The 24,741-nt window shown below is 47.6% G+C and overlaps 2 protein-coding genes and 1 long non-coding RNA gene across 15 annotated transcripts in view; 1 reads left to right on the forward strand and 2 right to left on the reverse strand.

The window, feature by feature from the left end:
* Positions 1 to 758: 758 nt before the first annotated feature.
* LOC144406278 (uncharacterized) lies at positions 759 to 2,163 on the reverse strand. The gene is made up of 2 exons (XR_013467508.1): positions 2,048 to 2,163; positions 759 to 889 (listed from the first exon to the last, which is right to left on the reverse strand). It is a non-coding gene; the product is annotated as an uncharacterized LOC144406278 (long non-coding RNA).
* phox2bb (paired like homeobox 2Bb) lies at positions 1,675 to 4,272 on the forward strand. Its single transcript, XM_040173474.2, has 3 exons — positions 1,675 to 2,264; positions 2,918 to 3,105; positions 3,489 to 4,272. The coding sequence occupies exons 1-3, from the start codon at positions 2,024 to 2,026 to the stop codon at positions 3,915 to 3,917; spliced, it is 858 nt and encodes a 285-aa protein (XP_040029408.1). The 5' UTR covers positions 1,675 to 2,023; the 3' UTR covers positions 3,918 to 4,272.
* Positions 4,273 to 6,136: 1,864 nt separating this feature from the next.
* Positions 6,137 to 24,741, reverse strand: part of LOC120817340 (LIM and calponin homology domains-containing protein 1) — a 53,770-nt gene continuing 35,165 nt past the window's right edge. For 4 of the 13 annotated variants that reach the window (XM_078101913.1, XM_078101914.1, XM_078101910.1 and 1 more), the window contains 21 exons: positions 22,901 to 23,159; positions 20,096 to 20,434; positions 19,132 to 19,167; positions 17,428 to 17,554; positions 17,141 to 17,298; positions 16,461 to 16,911; positions 15,134 to 15,424; positions 14,880 to 14,964; positions 14,730 to 14,797; positions 14,555 to 14,660; positions 13,885 to 13,959; positions 13,140 to 13,168; positions 12,467 to 12,580; positions 10,831 to 10,923; positions 10,559 to 10,723; positions 10,335 to 10,429; positions 9,918 to 10,067; positions 9,170 to 9,256; positions 8,750 to 8,858; positions 8,337 to 8,439; positions 6,137 to 8,062 (listed from right to left, as the gene is read on the reverse strand). In XM_078101913.1, the coding sequence (XP_077958039.1) occupies positions 8,037 to 8,062; positions 8,337 to 8,439; positions 8,750 to 8,858; positions 9,170 to 9,256; positions 9,918 to 10,067; positions 10,335 to 10,429; positions 10,559 to 10,723; positions 10,831 to 10,923; positions 12,467 to 12,580; positions 13,140 to 13,168; positions 13,885 to 13,959; positions 14,555 to 14,660; positions 14,730 to 14,797; positions 14,880 to 14,964; positions 15,134 to 15,424; positions 16,461 to 16,911; positions 17,141 to 17,298; positions 17,428 to 17,554; positions 19,132 to 19,167; positions 20,096 to 20,434; positions 22,901 to 23,159 (2,966 nt within the window). In that variant the 3' untranslated portion in view covers positions 6,137 to 8,036. The remainder of the gene's footprint in view (positions 8,063 to 8,336; positions 8,440 to 8,749; positions 8,859 to 9,169; positions 9,257 to 9,917; positions 10,068 to 10,334; positions 10,430 to 10,558; positions 10,724 to 10,830; positions 10,924 to 12,466; positions 12,581 to 13,139; positions 13,169 to 13,884; positions 13,960 to 14,554; positions 14,661 to 14,729; positions 14,798 to 14,879; positions 14,965 to 15,133; positions 15,425 to 16,460; positions 16,912 to 17,140; positions 17,299 to 17,427; positions 17,555 to 19,131; positions 19,168 to 20,095; positions 20,435 to 22,900; positions 23,160 to 24,741) is intronic. The other 9 variants (XM_040173463.2, XM_040173465.2, XM_040173470.2 and 6 more) reach the window with 7 other exon arrangements.

Genomic DNA, 24,741 nt, shown 5'->3' on the forward strand with positions numbered 1-24,741 from the left:
GATCTATAATAATACTATAATACAATCTAAATGGTTGTGAGACAAACGTGTAAAATATCCATATATATATTTTAGTGTAAGATCATCAGCACCGATCAATCTCTGAACCACTGGTGAACAAATTCAAATTGATAAATTAAATTGCTGCCCGTAATTTCTGCTTTCGATCATTTGGAAGAAAAGAAGAAAAAAAAAACTCACAGCTTCAAACGAAACGAGGACTTGAACTCGGTCCAACGGGGGGAAAAAACAAAGACGCACGAGTGCGTAAGCGCCATAGAAAACGGTTCACCTTATTACACAAACCAAATTAACCACTCAGCCAATATTGTGAGCCTAAGAGGTCCGATGACTGCCTCGCCAGTTCGTTACTTTCATTAGAAAGATGTTATTTGCCAAATAAACGGAATAATGAAAGTAATAAAGACAATTACAAACTCGTTTGAATCATAAAGAAACACACCCGGAAGTTAAGCAGAGATTGAACCTCAGCGGCGCAGAGAAAAATAAATTGTTTGTTTATTTGGAAAAAAAAAGGCGTTATTAAACCGAAGATGCTCGTTTATTACTGAATAATTTCTAATGTGTTGGGATAAATAATAACTTGCATGTATTGACTTCGGACTTGATCTAAAAGTATGAATGGATCATCAAAGACAATGAACAGTGTCAGAAGTCATGCGATGTAATGTGATATCAAAACAAAGGGCCTACACTTGTGTTTGTGCTTGTGATTGATGCGCATTCACCGTGGGAAGAAAATTCACCTTTTTTTATTCACTGCAGCCACATAAACAAAGCATTTCCTCTCAAAACAAAAAGATGGAAATCGGAGAAGTTGTTTCAAGGCACATCGGCGTGTTTCAGCAGTTCTCCAGCAGTCAATGGCCTGAAACGAAGCAGAATGATCAGGAATCAGGAAACATTTATTACCAAAATATGCCAAACTAACAAGGAATTTGTCTTGGCGGTAAGTGCGCGACAGTAGACAGACAAGACAGCAGTGCACAAGTAATAAAATAAAGTAAAATGAAATGCTAATGCAATGGGTTAGTAGAATAAGGCTATGGGTTTGTATAAAACAAGGCCACATATGGTGCAAAAAAAAACCCAATTAAAATCAGGCGACTTCACCTCAGTTGTGAATTTGTATTCGTCCCAATAAAATGTAAATCGTCAAGCCGTAACAAAAAAAAAAAATCGTTGTGCAAATGAACGCGTTTTTGCAGCTTCCGTGCAGAAGACACAGAGTCAGAAGAGCCAACAGACGGGCAGAGAGAAGAGGCAGAGGGGGAATACTCTGTGAAATCCTGCCCAAGGTATACGCTCGCTTAAAAGGCTTAAAAGCTTGGAGAAAATTGGATCAGGGAGAATCGTCACCCAACTTTCATTATTTCCAAGTGGTGTGATTGAATTAAAGGGCAAGATGGTGGTTGGAGAGGAGTGTGGGGGGGGGGGGGGGGGGGGGGGGGGGCGGTGGAGGGGTGGCGGGGCGGTGGTGGTGGTGGAGGGGTGCGTAATGGCGCGGTATTAAATTCTAATTAGAGATGCAGGGGATCAATGATAGGGAGGTTGGACAGCCCGGGCCCCCAGTGCCAGCCCAATAGACTGATGAGTTATTGTCATGTAAAAAAGCGCTAGCAATAAGACCGAACGCTTTGCTATTGTCCAAGCGGAAAGAGCCAAGTTTATTATGAGGACTATATGCTCTAGAGACCTCGGGCTAGGCGGCTCTTAGGGGGCTTTTCATAAAACAGGGCTAGGTTCCTATAAAGGAGGCCAGTTTTGGAGCAGGCGCTGAGCAGTGAACATCTACCCACCGTCCAGCATTCCGCCCAACCAGTTCAAACCAAACAAGTCCTCTTTCCCCCCAAACTCAGATCGCGCGTCCTCCTCATTTTTATTTCGATTATTATTTTTTTTTAATTTTGTAACCCACCTTTTTGGCAGGGGGTTACTTTTTGTTTGACTGTTTTTTTTTCCCGGGGAAGTGCAGCTTTCTAACTCCACCGAGCCTTCTCAAATGTATAAAATGGAGTATTCTTACCTAAATTCCTCTGCCTACGAGTCATGTATGGCCGGGATGGACACGACGAGCTTGGCATCGGCCTATGCGGACTTCAGCTCGTGCAGTCAAGCCAGTGGGTTTCAGTACAATCCCATCAGGACCACTTTCGGGGCCACCTCCGGCTGTCCGTCCCTCACGCCTGGGTCCTGCAGCCTGGGGACCCTGCGGGACCACCAGAGCAGCCCGTACGCCGCAGGTAAGCAGCGACTCCGCGGCCCGAACCCGCCGTATTATAGGACGCCTTGATTGCATTTGAAAATGGAAATGTGTTTAGTATTTACCAAACGAAATTTGCTTACACAAATGAAAGAATTTATCACGTTAGAAGCGATTGCAGGCAAGCGGTAATTCGGTTACGGGGTTACACTATCCCAGTCACACCCAAAAACCGCCAACAGAATTATCTTAAGCTGCCAAAATGATAGGCATAATTTATTTACTTTGCGATGAGACATAAAGCTTCGAAAAATAATTAGATAACCAAAGACTAAAGCTCATTATTGGCACTGAATTGGAGCTACAGCAGCAACACGCGGGGAGGATGCGGAGCATTACGACAAGTTTTCAAACTTGAGCCTCAACGTGAGGAGCAACAATTAGTTTAACATCACAATTAACCGCATCACAGGTCAGCGACGTTATCAATTCAGAACTAATGCGCAGGTATCGAAGGCATAATACAATTGGAAGCTGTTGCCCAGCAGCCACAACCGGATTTTATACAATATACCGAGTTTGAATTTACCCCCATTTGAAGACATCGACAATTACGCGCACTCCCACGGCACACTGCGCGGATAAGACCGCGCGCGTCTCACGGCGGCATTGTCTTTTCCATTCCGTTCACAGTTCCCTACAAACTCTTCACGGACCACGGTGGACTGAACGAGAAGCGGAAGCAGAGGCGCATCCGGACCACGTTCACCAGCGCGCAGCTGAAGGAGCTGGAGCGGGTTTTTGCTGAAACGCACTACCCGGACATCTACACCCGAGAGGAGCTGGCACTCAAAATCGACCTGACTGAAGCCAGGGTTCAGGTACGGACGCCTGCCCGCTCGAGTATGCGCAATTACGCACGAGCGGATTTATGATGAAAATAAGAATCATTTTAACACGTCGTCGAATCACTTACTTTTAAGAGATTTGAGTGAACTGAGAGTCTATATTAACTGGCCTCCACTTGTTGGCAAGCTCATTAATGCACAACGTACTGATGGGGTTTATCTTTAGGGCTTTAAGACATTTAAACACCGGATAGAAGCGCACTGATTTGGAGTTAAATCGATTAAATTATTTGGTGTTTGTCTACTTGAAAACCGAGCGAATAACAATAGCGCGCTGATTGATTTGGTTTGGTCACAAATCAAGCCTTCGTGCTGGATTAACGTCGGTTCTTCGCCCTTCCTCGTTTTTCCACCAGGTGTGGTTTCAAAACCGGCGCGCCAAATTTCGCAAGCAGGAGCGCGCGGCTGCAGCAGCAGCAGCGGCCGCCAAGTCCAATTCCGGGAAGAAGTCCGACTCCAGAGACGAAGACAGCAAAGACAATAAATCCACCGACCCAGACAGCACAGGAGGACCGGGTCCGAACCCCATCACCACCTCCAACTGCGGGGGACCGAGCCCCACCGGAGGCCAGGTCAACACCATCGGGAACGGACAGGTGGACCAAGTGAAGACCTCCGTGTCCTCCGGTATGGGGGTGACAGCGGCGAGCCAAGGCTGGGCCACCGCCCCGGGGACCATCACCTCCATCCCGGATTCGTTGGGCGGGCCGTTCGCCAGCGTGCTGTCGTCTTTGCAAAGACAGAACGGAGCCAAAGCTACATTAGTAAAGACCAGCATGTTCTAATGCAGCTGCTTCCTCACCCTCCGGAGACCCGAAAGCAATGGCTCACTACAGACTTAAGGACAATAACAAGCAGTGAAAAAAGAAGACAACAACTCTTGTTATTTTATTTTTATGCCTTGTTGCCGTTTCTTGTGGCCAGTTGACACATTTGCTGTGAAAATATCCATCTTGACAATTCGTGTTGTCTGATAATAACGTCGTTTTTTTTTTTTTTTGCAAGTTGGGTGAAACGTTTCCACTTGTTTCGTGCAAAGACTGAAACCATGACAAAACTGCAGAGCGCATATTAATATCAACACAATTATACTTCTTTCTAAATGCGAAAATTCAGAACGAGACAACGTCAGCGCAAAAATGTCGCTCCCGATCGAAGAATCATCACATGTTCACATCTAAATCTCAATCACCGGTGAAGCGACTCGTTAAGATGTTGACCAGGTGCACGCGCAAACACAGAGGCCCGCGCGCGCCACCGGCGAGCCGAGGCGCCTCGTTGTGAGGTCACGTGACATGTCAAGAGTTCAACAGCCGCTTTGTTTGGTGGAGAGACGTTTAGCGTGCACGGCTGAGGACGCGCGCACCCGACCGGCTTCTCTGACCCGCGCAGACACAATATGCAGTTCGGACAGCAGCCTCTCTACAGCTGTGTGTGTGTGTGCGTGCGTGTGTGTGTGTGTGTGTGTGTGTGTGTGTGTGTGTGTGTGTGTGTGTGTGTGTGTGTGTGTGTGTGTGTGTGTGTGTGTGTGCGCGTGTGGTTGTGAGCGTGTGTTTGTGTTTTTGTGTGATTGTTTTTTGTTTTCTGGGCTGCTGAGAGTTTAGTTTCTTTAAAGTATCGATATAAACACAATTATTTCCTCGAGAAAAAAAAATGGCACAAACTACTGCAATGTTCACCTCTGACGGGAAATCTGTGTGTTTCGTGTGTCTTTCTACGGCAGTGTTTTTGTGGCTCAAACTGTATAGTGTTAATACGTATTACTGTCTCCTAGTTGAACCATAGGCCATACTAGATCGATCATACAAGTCTTTTCGATGTTTTACTAAGTTCCCTGGGAAGAATTTATTTTGGGTAAAAAAGGAGAGGGAGTGGATGGAAACATTGTATTTATTTCTATATAATTTGCATGTTGTCTTTTGTCTGATTTACGATGATTTCGTTTCCTTTTTGTGAGCATTATGTAACACGTTTTGTCCAAGATCTGAAAGTTATTTATATGTAGGTAATGAATGCTTATATTTAAGAAGGAAATATTTCTACATGTGCACATAGTTTTCCAGGTGTACCATTGAAATGGTTGTTGATGATAAAAAAAAAAATAGTCCAAGTGGCTTTTGTCATGTTTTCTTTGGTTGGGAATTTTATTATTATATTATGTGTTTAAATCCTCAATTACATAAAACAAGCTTTTTTAATAATTGCTCATTATTTTACTAATAAGAATCCCGAGGTTTCAGCACCACAGACAGCTCCGTAATGTACGGAGTCCTTATTTGTTTCTCCGAAACACGGTGAGAACATTCACCTTCAATTACATTAATCAACATTATTTGAGCCAGTTTCAAATATACAAAATAGTTTTGCTCTTTTGAACGAGAAATTAAACAATGACAAGTTAAAAAGGGGGAAACGATGTCTTTGACATTTTAAACAAAGGACACTGACAGGGGAATTTTTGAGGCATTTTTACTGCATAAATCTATTTCCCGTCAGATTTTGTGCCAAATTACAACCAAACACTACCAGGTCGGACTCTTTAGAGCGACCCGTCCGCTGACACTGGGTGTTACTAAACTACTTAAATGTGCAACTCGGTGTCTTCAAGGTCAAAATTTATGGCAACTTTTGTTGCCAACGGAAATATTATGAATTCATATTTGGAACTTGGAAATTTGGAAATTCGATATCACATATTTCGTTGTTGCACCCGTTTAAAAATACTTTACTTCATCCTGACTCGAACCCTGTCAGTTCTGAGTTTAACGATAATAAGAATTTAACAAAACATTAGAAGTGAAGTGATAAATCTGACATTAGAAGCAGAATCGTTTTTCGATTTGCTTTCATTTGAGTCATTTTTATGTTTTGTTTCATTTTTGCCACATCCCTTGATTTTGTATTTCTTTGCAACTTCAGAAAATGTATTTTACCAGATTTCAGTCTTCGACGTATCATCTGGTTAAATAATGTTGTTTTGTAGAATTAACAGCCGGAATCACAATTTTATTTATGACATTTTATTTATAAACATACAGTTTGCTATAAATGCCATTGCATTTAAACATCAAAGGAATCTATATTTTGGATAATGTTCAGGTGAATATTACAATAAATACAGAGCAGACGTGAAGGCTCCATTCCTCAACCATCCTGCAGAAGCCCGTCTAAATGTAGAGCTCGTGTCTCAAAGATAAAAGAGACTTGATATTTATTCATTAACTAAATGAGGATAAAAATAAAAAAATACACAACCGAAACAGAAGCTTAAAAATACTGTAGAACAGAGAGATGAACCCGCAGGAGAAGCTTGGCTTTAGGACGCCGTTCAGGAGGACTAGTTTGCTTTCTGATAGCAAATCATTTGGTTTTAGGCTTAAACGTGCATTTTTTTTTTTTTACCTCTGCAATACACAACCGAGCTCCTTTCACACACGTCCCCAAAAAATGAAGCAATTATTTTAAATGTCCAGCAGGTACTTTTCATCCAACCAAAATTTGCACAGGTGCAACTGCTGCAATGTTCATATGACCTCTGCTCTTATAGTTTCAACATTGTGTTGATGCAAGTTTAGAAATTAATCCTACCACATGAGAAATGATCAAATTACCTCAATTAATGGCGTCTTTCTCTATAATAAAACAACATTCAGAATTAAATCAACGTTATCCCCTGCATTATAGGTTTCTAAATAAACAGCAAATGTTTTCCTTTACACTGATATTTATCACTGCAAACCCGGAGGAATCACGGGGAGATATGAAATGTCATTCATGTAAAAAAAGCAATATTTAGGGAGAGCTGCAGCCTGTCTGTCTGTCTGCAGTTAAACGTGTTCAAATTTGGCCAAATCTCTCCCTACACCCTAAAAAAAAAAAAGAAGAAAGAAATCAAACACAGCCAGTGTGTTTTTTCCTGCATCACCTTGCTTTTCCTAAGGCACATTAAAGTCCTGACTTTCTGAGCAGACAGGCTGAGGAGCAACCTGCTGTGACCCAAAAGCACCAAAACAGCTCACGAGTAGTTATTGCCCCGAAGAGGAAACTACATCTATAAAATGTGTTTGTAGAAGATCGATTTGTTCAGGAGGGCAGAACGACAGACATTAGGGGTCACTGTGAGGGCGTAGAGGGACATTTACTCTCTAAATGAACTTTCTGTATATAGTTTTGTTTAAATCTTGCACTAAATTAAAGGGTCTTAGAATTATCAATGTTTCACAGATCATATATGTTCAGAAAAATATAATGAAAATCCAATCGGAGCTGCAGGACTGAGGATTTTCTTTCCAAATTCGGAACATCTTTCTTAAATGACAACACAAGGATGCAGTAAGAACGGGATTCCAACCCGGAAAATAGAATCTGCTTTAACTTAACCAAAGACTGGAACCCCATATTTTCTCTTTGTTCACTGCCTTAACATCAACCTGTGTTTGAAGCGTGGCATTTTATTTTTTAACATGGCCGCCACCGGAGAACAAGTCTCTCGCTCTCTCCCTCTCGCTCTCTCTCTCTCTCTCTCTCTCCCTCCCTCTCCTTCTGTCTCTCTCGCTCCCTTTTGCATGAAGGAACATGCATGAGTCTGTGGTTGTACGTGGACCAATCAAATCCAGATTCCACTCACATAATGGATGACATACACACAAAGAATATATTTACATACACACATAGGAGCAACCTGCTCCTATCCAAAAAAAGGAAATATATATATATATATATATATATATATATATATATTTTAATCTGTCCGACTGTCCCCAGACCCCCGTGATGAATCTTCATTGGTTACCGAGCTGCAGAGGATGCAAAGGTCCCTCCACGCTGTGCAGGACATGATTTGCAGGCAATGGGTTTAAAAAAATGCAGTTCCTTCCACGAAGCGCGTGCTTTTCTGTCGAGCGTCACAACGTGGTTGGCTGTCCGGCCGCTTGAAAGGAAAAAGAAACAAAGAGAAAAATAAGGCCACAATTTTTATAAGCTCTGTATTTTCTGCTGTTGCCGTGACACCATCACCTCATTGACATTATTCATCGACATTCATTCATTGACATTAAACAACAAGGAACCACACGACTCCACCCACTATTGAGAATTATGCAACAGTGACGTTATCTTCCTATTTGTGGTGCTTGTGTGTTTCAGTTCACGATGGGGGGGGGAAGCGCCACACGTTCATTAATGATTCGGGTAGATGGACTCACAGCGGGAGCGGATGTAGCACTGGTGGCAGTTGAGGAGGCCGTTTCTGATCCGGACGTCCGTCCCCGTAGTCGTGTCGCCTAACTGTCCGTGACACACACCGCACTGGTGAGAGGAGGGCGGGGGAAATTAATATCGAGTTTTCTGAGGTCCCTTGCTCTGTCTCGGACACTCGAGACGGTTCCCACCGAAGAGTTCATCTTTAACAGTGTTTAGCTTAATTTAATTAGTGCAAAGGATTTGCAGCGCTGTAAAAAATTAAACAGCACGAAACGGCACATTTGCAGGGGGACTATTTTCAGCCGCGGATTAATATGCATCTGGTGCTCCGGTGACTGATTAGTCCCAACGTAAACATGTCGGTCAAACCGTGCGCATCAACTTAATCAGAATTTGCCTGAACGGTGGCACCGACCTTGAAGCAGTGGATGTGGAAGTAAAGCCCGAGGGTCTCTATGATCATGGCCGCCCCCTTCCCCAAAGGCTGCCCACAGCTGGAGCACAGCTTCTTCCCACTGACTGACCTGCAGGAGGGAGGAGGGACAGAAAACCATGTGACAGGAATAACCTTCTCGTGTGTCAGTGTCAACAGTCCAACGTCTTTCCGCGGTCATCAATGTTTGCGGTTGCTCCTTTCTTCTATTTAAAATGATTAAAAGACACCAGTTGCCTCGCGTTGTATTAAAATTCACATTGCATTCACGGGACGTTGCTGCAGTGCTACATGAAACGAGTGAGAGATGAAAAAGCAGGAAATGACAGTGCAGAAAGTGAGCCCCTCCTCCACCTCCTCCCTCCCTCCCTCCCTCCCTGTGGGCTGTTTGGGATGCGGTACCTGTTGGGTGCCGTGTCTGGAGGCGGTGGACATGCCGCAGGCTTTTTCAATGAGCTGCGGCACATATTACTATCGATGGGACCACTCCTGGAAATGGACAGCAACATGCAACATGATGATGATGATGATGATGATGATAATGACGACGACTCACAGATACAGCGATTCGATTGGCCGCCAGATTCTGACACGAACAGATCAAAGCCAGAACAAACTACATGGCTCAGACGTACTTTATTCTTTAAAGAGCTCTGTTATGTGATACTGACTAATGCACGTTTAAAACATCTGTCACAGACCACTGTTCCTCTGTGTGGACGGAGGCTGTGGGGGGCCGAACGCAGGGGCCACATGCCACCTGCTGGTCGAACAGGTTAGGATCCACTCAAATATGTGTTTACAGCCAGAAAGAAATGAGAATTCTATCTATTTTAGAGGAATTCTATCAAATAGAACAAGTAATGTGAGGAACTAAGGCCCTGTTTAAAATGGAGATAATGTAAAACAAATTCTGGGGTCAATGAATTTAATGTAAACACTGAACCTTCTTTTTAAATCATTGTCTTATACCACAACAAGGAGCATTAAAGGACATTCTGTTTATTACAGAAGGGTTCGTAAAACTGAAAAGGGACTGAACTTAAAAAAGAAAAAGCTGAACTTGTTTTGAGGACGGACACACACACACACACACACACACACACACACACACACACACACACACACACACACACACACACACACACACCTCCTGTCTCCTGCGGGCCGGTCGGGCTTGTCGCTGCCCGCTGACGCCTCTCCTTGCTCCGGCGTCGACGCGGCGGGACGTTTCTGTCCGTTCTGCAGAGCGTGACCGAGCGTCTCCGGCTGGCTGCTGCTGCTGCTCCGACTCACCGAGCTGAGGATCAGAAAGACACCGCGTGGATCGTCGTATCTTCTCCCTCTGATCCCACTGAAATGCACCGTACGAACGGCCCTCATCACATAAACACTCACGTGACATTTCATTGTGTTGTCTACTTTATAATCTATATATTGATATACATATTGTGCGTCTCCCACTAGAAATAACGTTGTAACATCTTGAGCAACCGTAGCTCGGAATGTCAGATAAAAATGTGTTTTTTCCCCGCTTCATTTATCACTTGCGAGTTGACCCGCCAACCTTCTGGCCGTTTCCATGCCGTCGTCGGCGGCGCTGATGTCACTGGTCCTGTCGTTGTCTCTGCGTTTCCATTCCGCGCCCTCTGAGCTCCCCCTCTGCGCCGTCCAATCACACACAGGGCACAGTTAGCAGAGCGACCAATCACAGACGGCAACGCCGCGCCCACTCAAGTAACTCCACCCGCTCCAGGACGGACGGCTTCCGCCAAACGATGCTTAAATCACCGTGTGCCTCTCCAGCAGCTCCTGCTTGCGTTCCCAGTCGGCCAGCGAGCGGACGACGGGGTCCCGGGGCTCCGGGGCGCAGGAGACGCCTCCCCGGCCGGGGGAGGGCAGGGCCGAGGGGCGGGGAGTCAGAGGCGCCACGGTTTCCTCCAGTATCCTGCGCTCCTGTTGTGATGGGAGGGCTGGGTGAGTATTTAAAAACAACAACAACAACAACAGATAAGCACCACAATGGGTCGAGATCAGCAGCGAGAAAATACACACGCACGCACCTCCTCGTGGTACTTCCTCTCCTCCGCCGCCACCTCCCTCTGGGCTTTCTCCCACTCCTCCTTCAGCTTCTCCTGCTCGCGCCGGTACTTCTCCTGTCACCATGGCAACAGACACATGACAGGCAGCCCGGAGCCTCAAACGGAGGCCGACACTAAGCTGATCTGCCAATCGATACGTTGGCAGTAAAAACAGAAGTGGCGCGGCATCGACAGGCTCACTTAAAACGGAATTCAGGCCTTTTCGGGCACACTGCTTAAACTGATCCTAGAAGGGACAAAGACCTCTACTTCTTGTTGTAACACTCGACAAATCATATATATGTATATATATATTGTCCATGTGTGATTCATTCAGTATGTAATAAATAGGAATCTGGACTTTGAGACATAAATGGATGGAACGAAAGCTACTCCTGTTTTCAGAGCAAACATCTGACACCTACTTGTTAGGAATGAAAAGAAAGCAAAAAAAGGCAGAAGTAGTTACAGTGGACAAACGCAGAAGGAGAGCATGCACAGGTTCCCACACAATTTTCATTTTAACAATATTTCATTGTTTTTTTTTCCTTGATGTGTGCAGCACAGACATCAGGAGAACAGATTGTCACTCTTTTTTAGAATTATGGAGGAACCTTCGAATGGAAAGACCCAAAAGGACAGAACGGATCAAAGCACAGAGACAACACAAAAATCAAGCAGGAAGTAACGAGCACATTGATGCACCAGGCGGACATTCACCCCATTCAGCGCATCTCATCGGAAACACCAGAAATGTGTCCTCATCACTGACGGGACTTATTAAAAAAAAAAACGGATGACACTGCAGATGAGTGCAGTACGTCAAGAGTACCATGACACGTTTGAACAACACGTGCACCTGCGATGCACCTCTGATTGGCTGAGGAGAGAGAGAGTGATCTGAGCAGCAGCAGCGTGTCTACGTGCGTGAGATGGAGACGGCTCTTAGGCTGCACACCAGCGCCCCCCGGTGGTCAACGCGTGCATCTGGAGAGGATCGGCTCAATATGGAAAAAATAAAGAAAAACACGGGCGCAAGCTTTGTGTGGAGCAATGAAATGTGGTGAATCCACCTGATCCGACACATTGCAGCTTCTTGTGCCGCTGCATGATTCACAGTATACGGAGAACAGTGAGTATTCCAGTTTGGGCCTTCTGGTTTGGACCTGCCTCGCCGAAAAAAACATTTAAAATGTAACCTGGATGCCTGTGAAGATAGCCCAGTTTAAAGCCGACGCGTCTTTTGATCTCTCTGCTACTCAACTCATCGAGGCTTACTGATGAGACGCAATGCTTGTGCATCGCATTTGAAAAGCAAGTCTCAATTTTCCTGTAGTACCTGCATTTTGTAAATGTGAAAAAAAATAAAGCTACGCATGCTGAATGCCAAACTTCCTCCCTGAGCTTGAGCTGTGTGTTAGAATAACTTTAGTGAGAGTGTGACGCCTCATAATTAACAGGCTTTAACACCTCAACCATTGATTTCCTTTCCTTCCTTCCTTGTCTTTTTGTTCGTTATCCCGCAACAGCCAAAAGTCCTAACGCCTAATCGTCACGGCCCCCTAAGCGCCCTACGACCTCACGCGCCACGCTTTACCCGGCGAGGTATTCCGTGTACCTGCAGCATGCGCTCCTGCTCTTGCTGCCACCTTTCCTGACGCATTCGCTCCCCGTCCGGGTCCCAAGACCAGCGGTCACCCCGCCTGGCCTGGGGCAACACCGGGACTGACACCTGGTAGACCCGAAACACACACACACACACACACACACACACACACACACATCAACGACATGCACAAATACACACACATATTCATGCACACATTCATGGTTACCAACAAACTGATTCACTCACACACACAAACAAACACTCTCCCACACCAATCCGTGAAGCCAAGGAGATCGATATGGCCTCAACACACACACACACACACACACACACACACACACAAATGTGTTCACACATCCACCACAGGAAAAGAAGAAGGGCAGGGAGGAGACAGAAAGAGTTGGTCTACCAGCACTACTCCAATGCTAGCCAAAGGATTCCTACTAAGGAGAGAAGACAGAGAAACAGAGAAATGAGCTCGAATTTAATCCGTTTTTCTACTGCGTCCTCATCTGGCGCGCTACAGCTGCGTTGCTCCTACCTGCAGACTATGTTTTCAGCATTTGACCGTTTACTCTCTGTGCACACAGTTAAACTACACTTCTGTAACGCGGGAGCCAGATGAGAAGCGGTAAAAGGGGGTTTGTCATGTTGTAACGTGGCACTTTGTTTTTTTACTCACGTTTCCTCGACGATCCTTATCCTCCTCCTCTGTAGAGGAAACATGATGGGGGACTTTAGTTCAAATACAATTTAAATACGTCATGAAGCCAAAAGCCTTCGAATGGGACAAATCTTCAGCGAAATGACAACACTGGAAGAGCTGGTTTGACAGCTTAAGCAGTGGAGATGCTGATGAAGGAAACAAAGCGAGAGATCGATCCACCGAGAGCAACATCCTCCACGAGTCAACCAAGCGGGATGAACCTCGCTGTACTTTTGTCTTTAGGTTTGGATTTGGAAAGCTAGGAATTGAAAGTCTTTTTTGACTCAGAAGTTGAGGTTAAGGGTTCTCAGATCAGTGTTTTTGATTACAGGGTCTATTTGAATCCATCTCTGTGGGCGCGCGTCAGTGTGTTGATCCGCCCTCGGATTGGATTAAAGGGCAGCAAAGCAAACAGGAAAGTATTGAAAACATTTCAATCGGGGAGTCGTTTACAGGCCGCCTTTCCAATTATTCAGAACCAACATTGGCTAATCGATCGGCGACCTGAAGCTGTGGCTCTGGTGGATGTAAAGCACAAAGAGACAAAGATGAAACTGATCATTCATAGAGTTAACAAGGTCCACCACGATGCATTTTCCTAAATCGACGGGGACAAGAACATCCTAATCAACACGATGATATGACTCAAAGTAAAGAACAGTAACAATGGCATCACACCCCGATGACCCCGGGAGGTCCACCGGTGAACGAAGGGGTTTACCTGCCGGCACGAAGAACTCCCGCCGTAACTTAGGGTTGCTGGTGGCCAGCGGAGACCTGACACTGTTTGCAAACTCTATAGCCGAGTACAAAAAATGATGCGGGTGGAAGGAAAGAAGGGAGGGAGGAAACAGATATGTGGAGTAAACACATTGGGAAGGGCGTTCTGCTCACCTGATAAATCAGTTGTAATTGAAGAAAAAGTCAAAAAGTCAAAGTGTTTTTCTACCCCCCTTGAATTAAAGAAAACAAACAACTAAAAACGTAACTTGAGGGCCTGAATACAGAATAAAGGCAGGACGAAATAATAACGAGGTGTGTTTATTAGACTCTCTGGTAATATTGAATCTTGAATTTGTATTGGATCTCAGGCGTAATTAGCATGTAAGTCCACCTACATTGGAAAGGTGAACCAGGTAGTTTAGAGTAAGGGTCAATTTAATATATGTGTCTGTCAAGCGGATTAAAAAAGACAAAGCAGGAGTTTATGCAGGTTGATAACAATCACAGCTCCCCTGGAATCCTGATCCAAACAGAAAGAATCACGCCGACGGGCGAAAGGAGAAAAAAAAAAAAAGGCCAGCCAGGCGGATTAAAACGAACTCAGAAGCCAAGGAGATGCATGGAAAGAAGTCGCTGGCGTGGCATTTGGACGTAAAGAGTTCACCAACCTGCTGCCGTGTCCCTGGGGGGGGCGCGTTCAAACGATCCTGGAGAAGCTAAGCTCGGGACCTTCTCCCTTCTCAGTGAACAGTCCTGGGACCTGGGGACACTTTCCTGCAGGGAGATGCAACGATTTATCTGCTGGACGTCAGTAAGGGACATTAGTTTGGGACGAAGAATCACCTGTAAAGTCACCGGCTGATTTTGCTCCGTGGCGACTCCCGATCGGACAACGCTGGAGGGACGGGCTTCTGACGACACACGCAAACACAGCTTTATCCTCCCTGAACTTCTAGTTAGAATGAGAACAAATGACGACCCGCTGCCTCACACCTGCAGCGTTGGACCTCTCCTCCTCTGGAGCCGCTACCGACCGACTTCCGGTCCCCCCGAGGCTTCCTCCTGGCTTCTGCAGCTCCTGCATCACGGAATAATACATCAAGCCTGGGATCCAGAGGCATGTGCAGTCGGTGAGGTAATCGCATAAAAACGTCAATTAAACAAATTAAAAAGACTGTAAAGGGGATTTTAAGACAAAGCCCAATGCAGCAAGTGATCGCTAGATAGTTAAAACTCCTCATCCTGACCGACGGGAGCGAGGTGGGCCGGCCGGGGGGCGTTGAATGTTGAATGAGGAGGACTCGTCCTCCCGGGACGTCCTTAGCAGTCGCTTCTGAGCCGCCTCGAGCCTCCTCTGTCGACACGGGGTTTGCTCCTGCGGTCGAGAGGAGCGGACGGCGCGTCGGTGGGGGGGCTGCGGACGAGGGGCTTTTGGAAGGGGACGCCTGGGGGAAGTCGGGGGGAGACTCCCGTCCTCGACTCGCTCTCGCCGCGTCGTCACTTCCAGCGTCGCCGTTGACTCGGAGCAAACCAGCCGCCTGGAAAGGACAACGCGGTTAATACTGGCTGAACCCGCTGCAGAGCCCAAGGAGACGGTCTTTGGAAATGATCCAGACCAGGACGCGATATGAAATATGATCACTTGAAAGATTTGGCTGACGAGTTAAACATTCTCTTTCAGGGCATATAGTCTCTCTTTCAAAGGATTTGGATTATTTATTCCTCAAAACGTGAAGCGTAAATAATTCATCTCGGTTCAGCGTGAGCTTCTCGATGTTTGAATTTTGTCATTTTCCTCCCTTCACGAGGGAAACACGGGTTAAAACTACGAGAAATGGGCAGAAATGAGGACGAACCCAGAGCCTGCAAACCCAGTGCCCTCGTTTGTGGTCGTCACCAGCCTCTCATCTCCGTCCGCTATTAGCTATTCATCTGGCCCACGACACCGGCCTGACAAAGAGGCCCTGACGCATGTGTGAGGAGCTCCTAGTGAGCCGTAACTTAAGACACAGCGGAGGAGTTGGGTGAATGTAGGTTCCCAGTCTGCCCCCCCCCACCTCCTCATCCCTCTCCTCGCAGCCTGTGTGGGCGCTCTTTGTCCGCCCGGAGCCCACTTCACGTCGAGAGGGACCTCCTCGTCAGCTTCTTAAGTCAACAGGGGAACAGAGGGCTCCATTCAAAGCCGGGCTCCGCTCGGACTCCCGGGCAAGACATTCCGCAAAGGCGCTGTGCTCCGCTCGGTCTGGTAGCGGTCGCCCCCCCTCCCCCTCCCCGCCTCACCGACACACGAGATCTCATTTGGAAGAGCGTTGCAGGAGAAAAGGAAATGGATCCTGTTGAGAGTACTTTGAGCCAAATGGAAGCATGACAAGAAGAAACCAGCTGCCTCATCACCACCAGGGGGGGTTTCTGTGGCATCCTGATGCAAGTGCCAAGGGAGGAATCCCCCCTTAGTGGGAAATAACCACACGTTCCACTTAACACATTTAAATTTGTAAAATCGGTACGCATGAGGTCGTCACCAGTTAGCGTTAAGATTTAAGACGATGACCAGAGCATCTGAGTCAGTCCCACCTGGCTGGGCCGCGGCTCGCCGGCCGTGGGCTGGAAGTAAGGCTTGGGCGTCAGCAACGGCAGCGGTTTGGGCGACAGGGCTCTGTTGGACGGCGGCTCTGAGGAGCGCGAGCGGATCTGGGGCCGCTGGTGCGGGGGCCCGCTGGGAAACTCCTCGATCCGCGCCTCCAGCGTGGACGTGAACTTGGGGGCCGGGGCGGACTGCTGGCGCAGGTACTTCATGGGCCCGTCGGCGTCGGCGTCGAAGGGGTCCGGGGCCGTCGGGGAGGCGCACGGCGGGACGGAGGGGTCAGCCGACACGCTGCGGTCCAGGAGCTTGGGCAGCTGGAGGCGCTCCAGGGCGGTTTCGCTGATGGAGAAGCGCTGGGCGTAGCGCTGCAGGATGAGCGAGGCCTCCTCCTGGGTTCTGGCTCTCCGGTACGCGTCGCGCAGCTCACCCTCACGGCGCTCCCTGACGAAGGGCGAAGGCGGTACCGGAGGGAAAGAATGAACAAAAAGCCAATCAGCTGTGTACAATGTGAAGCAACATACTCTCTCTTTCATTATCTCCTCTATGGGAGAACTGTCAATGATCTCCAGGGAGAGTCGCCGTCCTCCTTGTGCCCAATAACAGGAAACAGAATGAAGATTAAAGCCTCCTGATCAGATCAATACATCCTATTTGCGTGTATTTCCCCTACTTTTCCTCCACTATCTCTCGGTAGGTCTTGATGCTTCTCCTCCTCTGGGAGGTACATGTTCCCCCAGTCATCAACTGCTCCATCATCTTCCTCTCCTCCTCCTTCTTGATCAGGTCCTGGGAGATGCTCTTCCTCCGATTCTTCCACCGGGCCAGGTCCTGACACGCAGACACATTGGGAGAGGTTGAGTTGGGGGGGGGAAACGGGGCGAGCGGGGGCTCGGCTCTGCAGCGCTGCGGGGAATGCCGAAGAAAGACGCGGCGGCGAGAGAAGACGGAGACACTCACGTCCTGCCAGTGGTCGTCGTCCTCCTTCATCCTGTTGTACTGGTCGTGCATCAGCTCATGACGCACCTGACTGTGAGGCTGCAGCGCGGCCTCCTCCTCTCCTCGCATGTCCATCATACTCACACTTCTGAGAAGAGGGAGGAGAAAGAGTGACAGATAAAAATATGCGCTGACATCTCGTCGTTTCTAGAGTGGGACGTGGTTTAGTTGGTTTCACTGTGCTATTAGTACACTTTGTTTGTATGATGTGGACTCAATGTGTCAATAGCAACACAGTAAATACACTCATCAGCGGCTAAAGCTGCTCACTTTGCGCCAATCCATCATTAGCAAAAAAAAAAAGAGAGAATAATCTGTAACCAACAGTTCAGCACGGACACCAAAAATAATGAGTCCAATAAAGATCACATGACTGGAAAGGTTCCTCGTCAAAGGTGACCTCTTGATCCCCACTGAGAACCAATGCAACATAACCAAAGAAATATATGATCACATTGTTATAACGCGACACATTGAGAGGTTAGGAGGACGTGCGTGAGACCATTGAAGACCTTCGGCACCTTCAGTGGGAGCGGGTGAGGTCTTTACAGATGTTCAGTGAGTAGGGTTAAAGCCTCCGGAGAAGAGCAGCTTTTTGGTTTGGAGCAGCTCATCCCAGACAAAGTCACGAGTGAGATAATCGTTGACGGTTTGATATTCAAAATACTGATATTCATAAGGGGGTTTACATTTTCACTTTCTCAACAAAAGAGACGATTAAAATGCTCTTTGTACATTAGAAATGTAGTAGGAAGGGTACGATGCTGAAAAATGGCTCCTCCAAATATAAAAACAAAGCCTCCTCTCCTGGGTGAGAATCATCTCGCCCGCTTCACAAAAAGCTGCACTTTTTACATCATCTCCATGAGGATGTGTTTGGTAAGGGATGCTGGGTGACTGAAAGGGTTGCGTCTTGTGAAACATGCAGCTAGTAGAAGCACGGATGATGTCGGAGCAGCACAGTTCAGTAAGTCCTCTCCGGTCACGACGGAGGATCGCTTCGCAGGTCCAGCGTTAAGCATCAGGCGAATGGTTTGCCAGCGAAGAGCCAAAACAGTCCTCGTCCAAGGTCATTTGACTGATTTACAATCTCCATTTGAGTAATGCAAGCAGGAAACATCAGCTTAATTCAATACGTTATTGTTGTCCGTTCAAATCCGTCTACACCTGGAGGATCATGGACCGGGCATTTAACTCAATTTAACATTTAACTCATTTAACTGAATTTATTTCAAAGACAAATTTCGCCTGAAAACCAAGCAAGATAATTGATATTTGGAATTCCATTCCATTCTAAGCTTTTGAGATTGACGTATTTACAGGTGAGAAAAAGTTATTATTCCATATTCTCCTTTCACTCATCACAGGGTTCATATCTAATGTTCACAAATGCATGAATGCATTCTAGGCCAACTAGGAACACGGCAAAGTGCTGCACTAGGATCTGCACTTCAATCAAAAATAAAAACGAGGTAAGACAAAAACTGGCACAAAATATCGCCACTGAAGTTTCCTCAAATTACTTCAACCGATTTTCCCACTTGCATGAAGAAAAAGCCGATTCAAAGACTACACGAAGGACCGAATGGCTGATTGAGAGATCCGTGTTTGGTAGTGCGGAGCAGCCAGGTAGCTGAGCCTCCGAGTGGCAAATGGACAACTTACTGTGGGTCACATGACACACTATGTGTGCGGCTGAATCTACAGAAGACATGGAGGGAGAGAGAGAGAGAGAGAGAGAGAGAGAGAGCACAATCACACATGACTACGAGCAAACGGGACGATGGGATGTACAGACGTCACTGACGATCCTCGAACCAAGCACAAGGGGGCAGTGTCCTCCGTGACGCAGCCAGCGCGGAGCCCGAGACAAGTTCACTGCGTCCGCGCTGGCATACGGCACCAGACGGTTTCTGTCTGTGGGTTCGGCCTCGACCTCAACTCGCGACTTCACACACAGCCCGGAGGGAGCGGCCTCTGTGGTGTTCGGGGGGGGGGAGAGAGACCGTGTGGCCTGTGGTTTCTCGCCGCAGAGAGAACAAGGAGTGTAAACTAAGAGGCATCGCTAAATCAGGACCCCAGAGACACTGCTTGGGCCGTTGTATGAAATGGCTTCTTGCAGTATGTTGTTGGTAGAAAGATGTCGCGCTAAACCAGTATTTCACTGGCATACATCGGAATGGTCAGGGATTGATTGATTGGCATGGGTTTCACCAATTTATTGCCAAATAACGCAGATTTAAAATAGGGTCAAATATAATTGTCCATTGCTGTTATTCCCCAATTAAGTATATGGATTAGGTGGAAGGATGTCATTTAAAATGATGGGTATTTCATCAAAAATCACCTCATCGTTCTTAAATGCTTCTTAACAGAGAGGTTTCCATTATTCTCTTTACAAGCTCCTTAGAAAACAGCATCAAATAAACAGGTCATGCAATGTGGAGAGTGACGTCATCCAGGTAGCAGCATTGAGGTCAGAGGTCACATGCTGAGATTTAAAATGTGTAGTTTCCTTGATGTTAGAGGTGAATTAGTGGTTTGAGATTCATTAGATGTGATGCAGCAGCTGGAGGGGGAGTGATGGGGGGGTGATGGCGGGGGTGGGGGGGGTGGAAAGGGGGCTCACGTTGCTGGAAGGCCGCTGTCCAACCAGGGGTTTCCTCTTTGCGGGTCGTCGCTTTCGCTCAGCGCCCTCCCCTTCCGTCGGCCCGTTTCCGCCGCGGCTGCCGTGGCGTCGGGCACGGGAAGGAGGCGCGGGGGGCTCGGGGTGGCGAGGCGTTTGGGAGGGGTCAGCGCTTGGCGGGGCCGCTTCTCCTCTCGCTCTGCGGCTGACGGGACGCCGCCGGCTCCCTCCCTCGCGGGCGCCGCCGGCGGACGTTTCTCGCGGGCGACGGCGGGGCTCGCGGCGGCCGTCGCGGCGCTCGAATGGTGGAAGAGTTCCTCTGAGCACGAGCGAGCTGGAGTGCTGCAGAAAGCAAAAAGGGAACTAAAGCGCTCTGCTGCCCGGTTATCACCCCGTTTCATCAGACATTCCAAAATAAATCTGAAAAAATAACTACTCAAATCCCTTCGGAGCAGAAATCCGCTGAACCCTCAGTCGTCTGGCGTCCTGTGATGAACGGCCACCTTCTGAAAGGGTTATTATTGGACTCTAAATCCCCAGGATGCATTGCAGGGAGAGAAAGGCTACGAAAAGGCCGCGCTCCATTCCCGCTCTGCTCAGGGTCACGGAAGGAAGAAAGCCTCATTTCCTGACATCCTGAGGGTGGGTCGCACGTTCGACTTCCCTGGGAACGTTTTGTGTGAACACCATGCAGTGCATTTTTGCGTAACATTTAACTCCTGGCAAAGCTTACAACACAGAGACTCTCGCAAAATGCAAGCTGCTATCAACTAAACAAGCCTTTTCAAAACATCCTGGAAATCCCCCCTCGTCTTTCAGCCGTTCGACAGTCTGGTTTCTTCACGTCCAAAATGCGATCCAATACATCACATCTGTGCCAAATAAAAAGATGGAAACGACTCTAATAACTCTGCAACCGGACTGTGAATGAAACGACCAGGAAATGTCAGCAGAAAGAGCGCTGGACCGACTCCTCGTGGGATGGACGAAGCAATCGCCGCTCATGATCCTCACCCTGCTAATGCGACATCATGTTTACACGAGTGACCCCCTGCCGGCAGACACCCAGCATGACAACGGTTTAACCTCGACGTCTCAATGAGCCCTGAACCTCTTGCTGACTCACTGCTACGAGGCTCTGGATGAGGACGGCATTGGAAGTGATGATCCAGTAGCGTTACGGAGGAAAAGGGCTGAATGGAAATACCAGCTGTGAAAGTTGAAACTATTGAAGGTTCCTGATGGAAAGTGAAATATGTGCACGACCCCGATTAACCGGGACATTGTTGTTGGCCTGGTGAGCTGCAGATTTATTTGCATTTTGAGTGGCAAAAATACAATAATATTCATCTGGTAGGGCCGTGCAAACAAATATTCTGCTGCAATAAGAACCTACAAGACATGAAGTCATCTAAATAACTCTGGTTTAGCATAACGGGAAAACCGATGCAGCAGAACAGTTTGTTCTTATTCCAGACATCATTCCGACCATCAGTCAGTGATTCGTCCTCTGAAAGGTAAGTATTTTTACATATTTACCCCTCGGATGCATCAACACTGTGAAAAAAACATGAAATTCATTCAGGTTCTATAAAGACTATTATCTTTTGGATCAGGTTAATTTAGAGGAAATACGAATCAAAACTGAATCACAACCGTCGTCATACGAACGTAATCGGGCAGCTGATTTGGGGCAGAACGTGAATCAAGGGGAGGACCTTTGCGTAGAGGTGACCCTCACGGTCTCTGCGTGGGGCCGGGGGGGGCTACGGGCCAGCGGCTCGCTGCTCCTCCTCACGCCCGCTGCACGGATCGCGACGCGAGGTGCGGAAGCGGTCTGCTCCCCTTCCTCTCGGCCCTTTTTTGTCCGCGTCCCCATCGGAGTCCATGCCTGGGGGCGGGGGGGCGGGTCGGGGGGCGGTCCGGAAGACTCTGCGGGTGGATCGTCTAAGCTAGGGACCTCGTTCGGACTGTTAACGTCGGCCATTCACACGCGGGGAGGGGGGGAGAGGACGACGGTATGGCCGCAATATGGACACGAGACAGGGAGGACGCGGGGCAGGGAGGAGGCGGGACGTGGGACACATGAGGTTCACACAACACGAAGGATGGAGATAAAAAAACAAAGTGCAAAATCAATGAATAAAGGCGCACACTAGCGACACACAATGGGTATAACACACACACACACACACACACACACACACACAGATGGAAACAGATCAAAGCCCATTAAAGAATCCACTTAGTGTGTGAGAGCGATGATGGAACTGATCCCGACACTGCCGACAGGCCAAACCAGTAGCTGCCAGTAATACCGTCAGGCTTCAATCTGCCTCGTCTGAGCAACACATTTCACCCTTTCGCTTCAATCCCAGTCAGAGCCAATGAACACGCACATGTGGCCTCCATCAGCACCGCGCACACCGGGAAGAGAACCATAATCAACAGTTTGAACACCACTTTCAAAATCATAAATCCCACCATGTCGCTTCTTCTGCAGGCTACATTTAACTCATCAAACGTGTTCTTTTAAACAAGTAGTTTTAAAGAATTTGGCAAAACCTGTCACAACATTACGGCATCCATGACCACCACAACTTGTATAACATGAGTATTTAGTTACTTAAAAAAAAACTAAAGCTTGAATATTTAAGGCTCCACGTCTTCTGTTAAATGCAGCGTCACGTAAAGGGGTTAAATGTGTCATTTAAATCGGAGTTTTGAGTTTGGCAGCGTCACACCCGCGGTTCTCGGGGTTGAAGCTCTGCTGGTCAGTCCTCCGCTCGCCACCTTCTAACACCTCACCTGAAAGGCCCGTCCCCCCCTACAGGCGAGGTGGCGGTGCTCCAGCTCTTGCGCGCGCCCTCCTCTTTATCGGCCGTCCTCTTGCGGAGCGGCGCCGGCACGTAGCCGCTCTGGTTGCTCCTGTTGGGCAGGTACTGGTTGAAGGGCACGGCGGTCCGCGGCTCGCTGACCGACGTTCGCCGCGCCAACATGTCGTCCTTGCGCACGTCCGGCGTCTTCCTGTGGGCGGGGCCGTCCGACTCGGAGTCGCTGCCGCGGCCTGTTGAGGAGAGGGGAGGATTTTTATCCTTTTTATTTCTTCCACTGGCCTCGGCGTCGTTACGTCATTTAAGCTCACATAACAGTCAAGTGCTCTTCCGGTGGTATTTTATGCGGCGCTCTGCAGTAACGGAACATAAATCAACCCCAAGCGGGATGACGGCCTGTTTTTAAGAAGCAATAAATCATCAGGGAATTTGTACCGCTGCTGCGGTCTTAATTCTAGGCTGCAGATCGGAAGAATTCACTTAGGAATCCCGTTTGAAACACGCTGACACCTGGCGCTGCAGGAGTGCGCCGCTCAAGGACTTTCTCCCCGCCGGACGTCAGGAATTCCTCCCCCAAGATGTTAACCAGCGACCCGCACAAAAAAGAGGGAACTAAATCCAATTGATGTGCCGTTACATCTTAAGACAGTTGGAACTACCGGTAACCTGCAGCCCTGAATTTACCCAAAACCCCTCTGCAAGATGCTCAGCACGCAAGCCACTGGCATTCCCCCTCCCTTTGGATGTATACTTACTGAAATTATGACTCAACGTATACGCGTTTTCCAAGTGTATAAACCCACAATTGCAACCAGATCAAAAGCGTGAAATCTTCCCGGCCTGCCGAGCCGACACAAGTGGATGCAGCTGCGTCTCTCAGGGCAAACAGCAGAGAAAAAGCTCCCTTTCCATCAGTGGACTTTTTATGTGGTTTAAAAAGATTGACACGTCGAAGGTCTGAGGGAGGCCTTTATGTATCTGCACTTCTGAACAACCAGCGGTTCAATCGGGACTCGAGCGACTTCACCATCCAAGTCTTAAGGCCTCACACATGTGTCTATGGGGCCGACGTGCTGTGCACATCTGGGAACGCTGAGGCTACAGGGAGCGTTTGTCCCGGGTCAGTGCCTTACTGTGCCAGCGCTTCGCAGACAACATATTTACATCAAGAACCGCCATCGAGCAGGAAAACCACCAGGACTGCGAAAGCCGTGAGGCCTCAATGAGGCACAAAGAGAATTACAAATGAAGAGTGACGGTGATTCCGTCCACTTTGTCTTACGGCATTAAAGTGATATAAATGGCGAAGCTTTCCGGGATGGTATTCTGGATTTCTCCCGTTATGTGAGAAACATCCGTCGATGAAGAGCAGATGTCTAGACGGAGTTTGGACCTCCGGACTAAAACTACAGCACGGTTCGGTTTCATTCAGCATTGGTTGCCTACTCACACTCAAACTGAGCCTTTGGACACAGTATCTAACTCTCTTTAAAGAAGTCATTGGAGCAAAATGTAAGCAAGTACTAAGAATATTGAAATAAATATCCGCATCATGGGATTTTCTGATTAAAGCTAACGGTTGTGGATATTAGAATTACACGAAAAGCTGCAGGTATTCTTCCTTCTCAGACCAAATTATGTTTGATATTCGTTTACTTTAAAGTTTTGAATTTCTTGGAAAGCTCAAACTAATTATGAACAACATCACATTACATTACATGTCATTTAGCTGACGCTTTTATCCAAAGCGACGTACAATAAGTACATTCAACCATAGGGTACAAACTTAGGAGAACAAGAAACAAGAAAGTGCAA

Source organism: Gasterosteus aculeatus, chromosome 4, assembly GCF_964276395.1.
Source record: "Gasterosteus aculeatus chromosome 4, fGasAcu3.hap1.1, whole genome shotgun sequence".
Taxonomy (NCBI): Eukaryota; Metazoa; Chordata; class Actinopteri; order Perciformes; family Gasterosteidae; genus Gasterosteus; species Gasterosteus aculeatus.

Bases quoted from the DNA above. Each gene is read 5' to 3' on its own strand.
- phox2bb (XM_040173474.2), top strand. From the start codon at position 2,024: ATGTATAAAATGGAGTATTCTTACCTAAATTCCTCTGCCTACGAGTCA. The intron at 2,265-2,917 runs GTAAGCAGCGAC...TTCCGTTCACAG, and splicing joins GAGCAGCCCGTACGCCGCAG to TTCCCTACAAACTCTTCACG. The intron at 3,106-3,488 runs GTACGGACGCCT...TTTTTCCACCAG, and splicing joins TGACTGAAGCCAGGGTTCAG to GTGTGGTTTCAAAACCGGCG.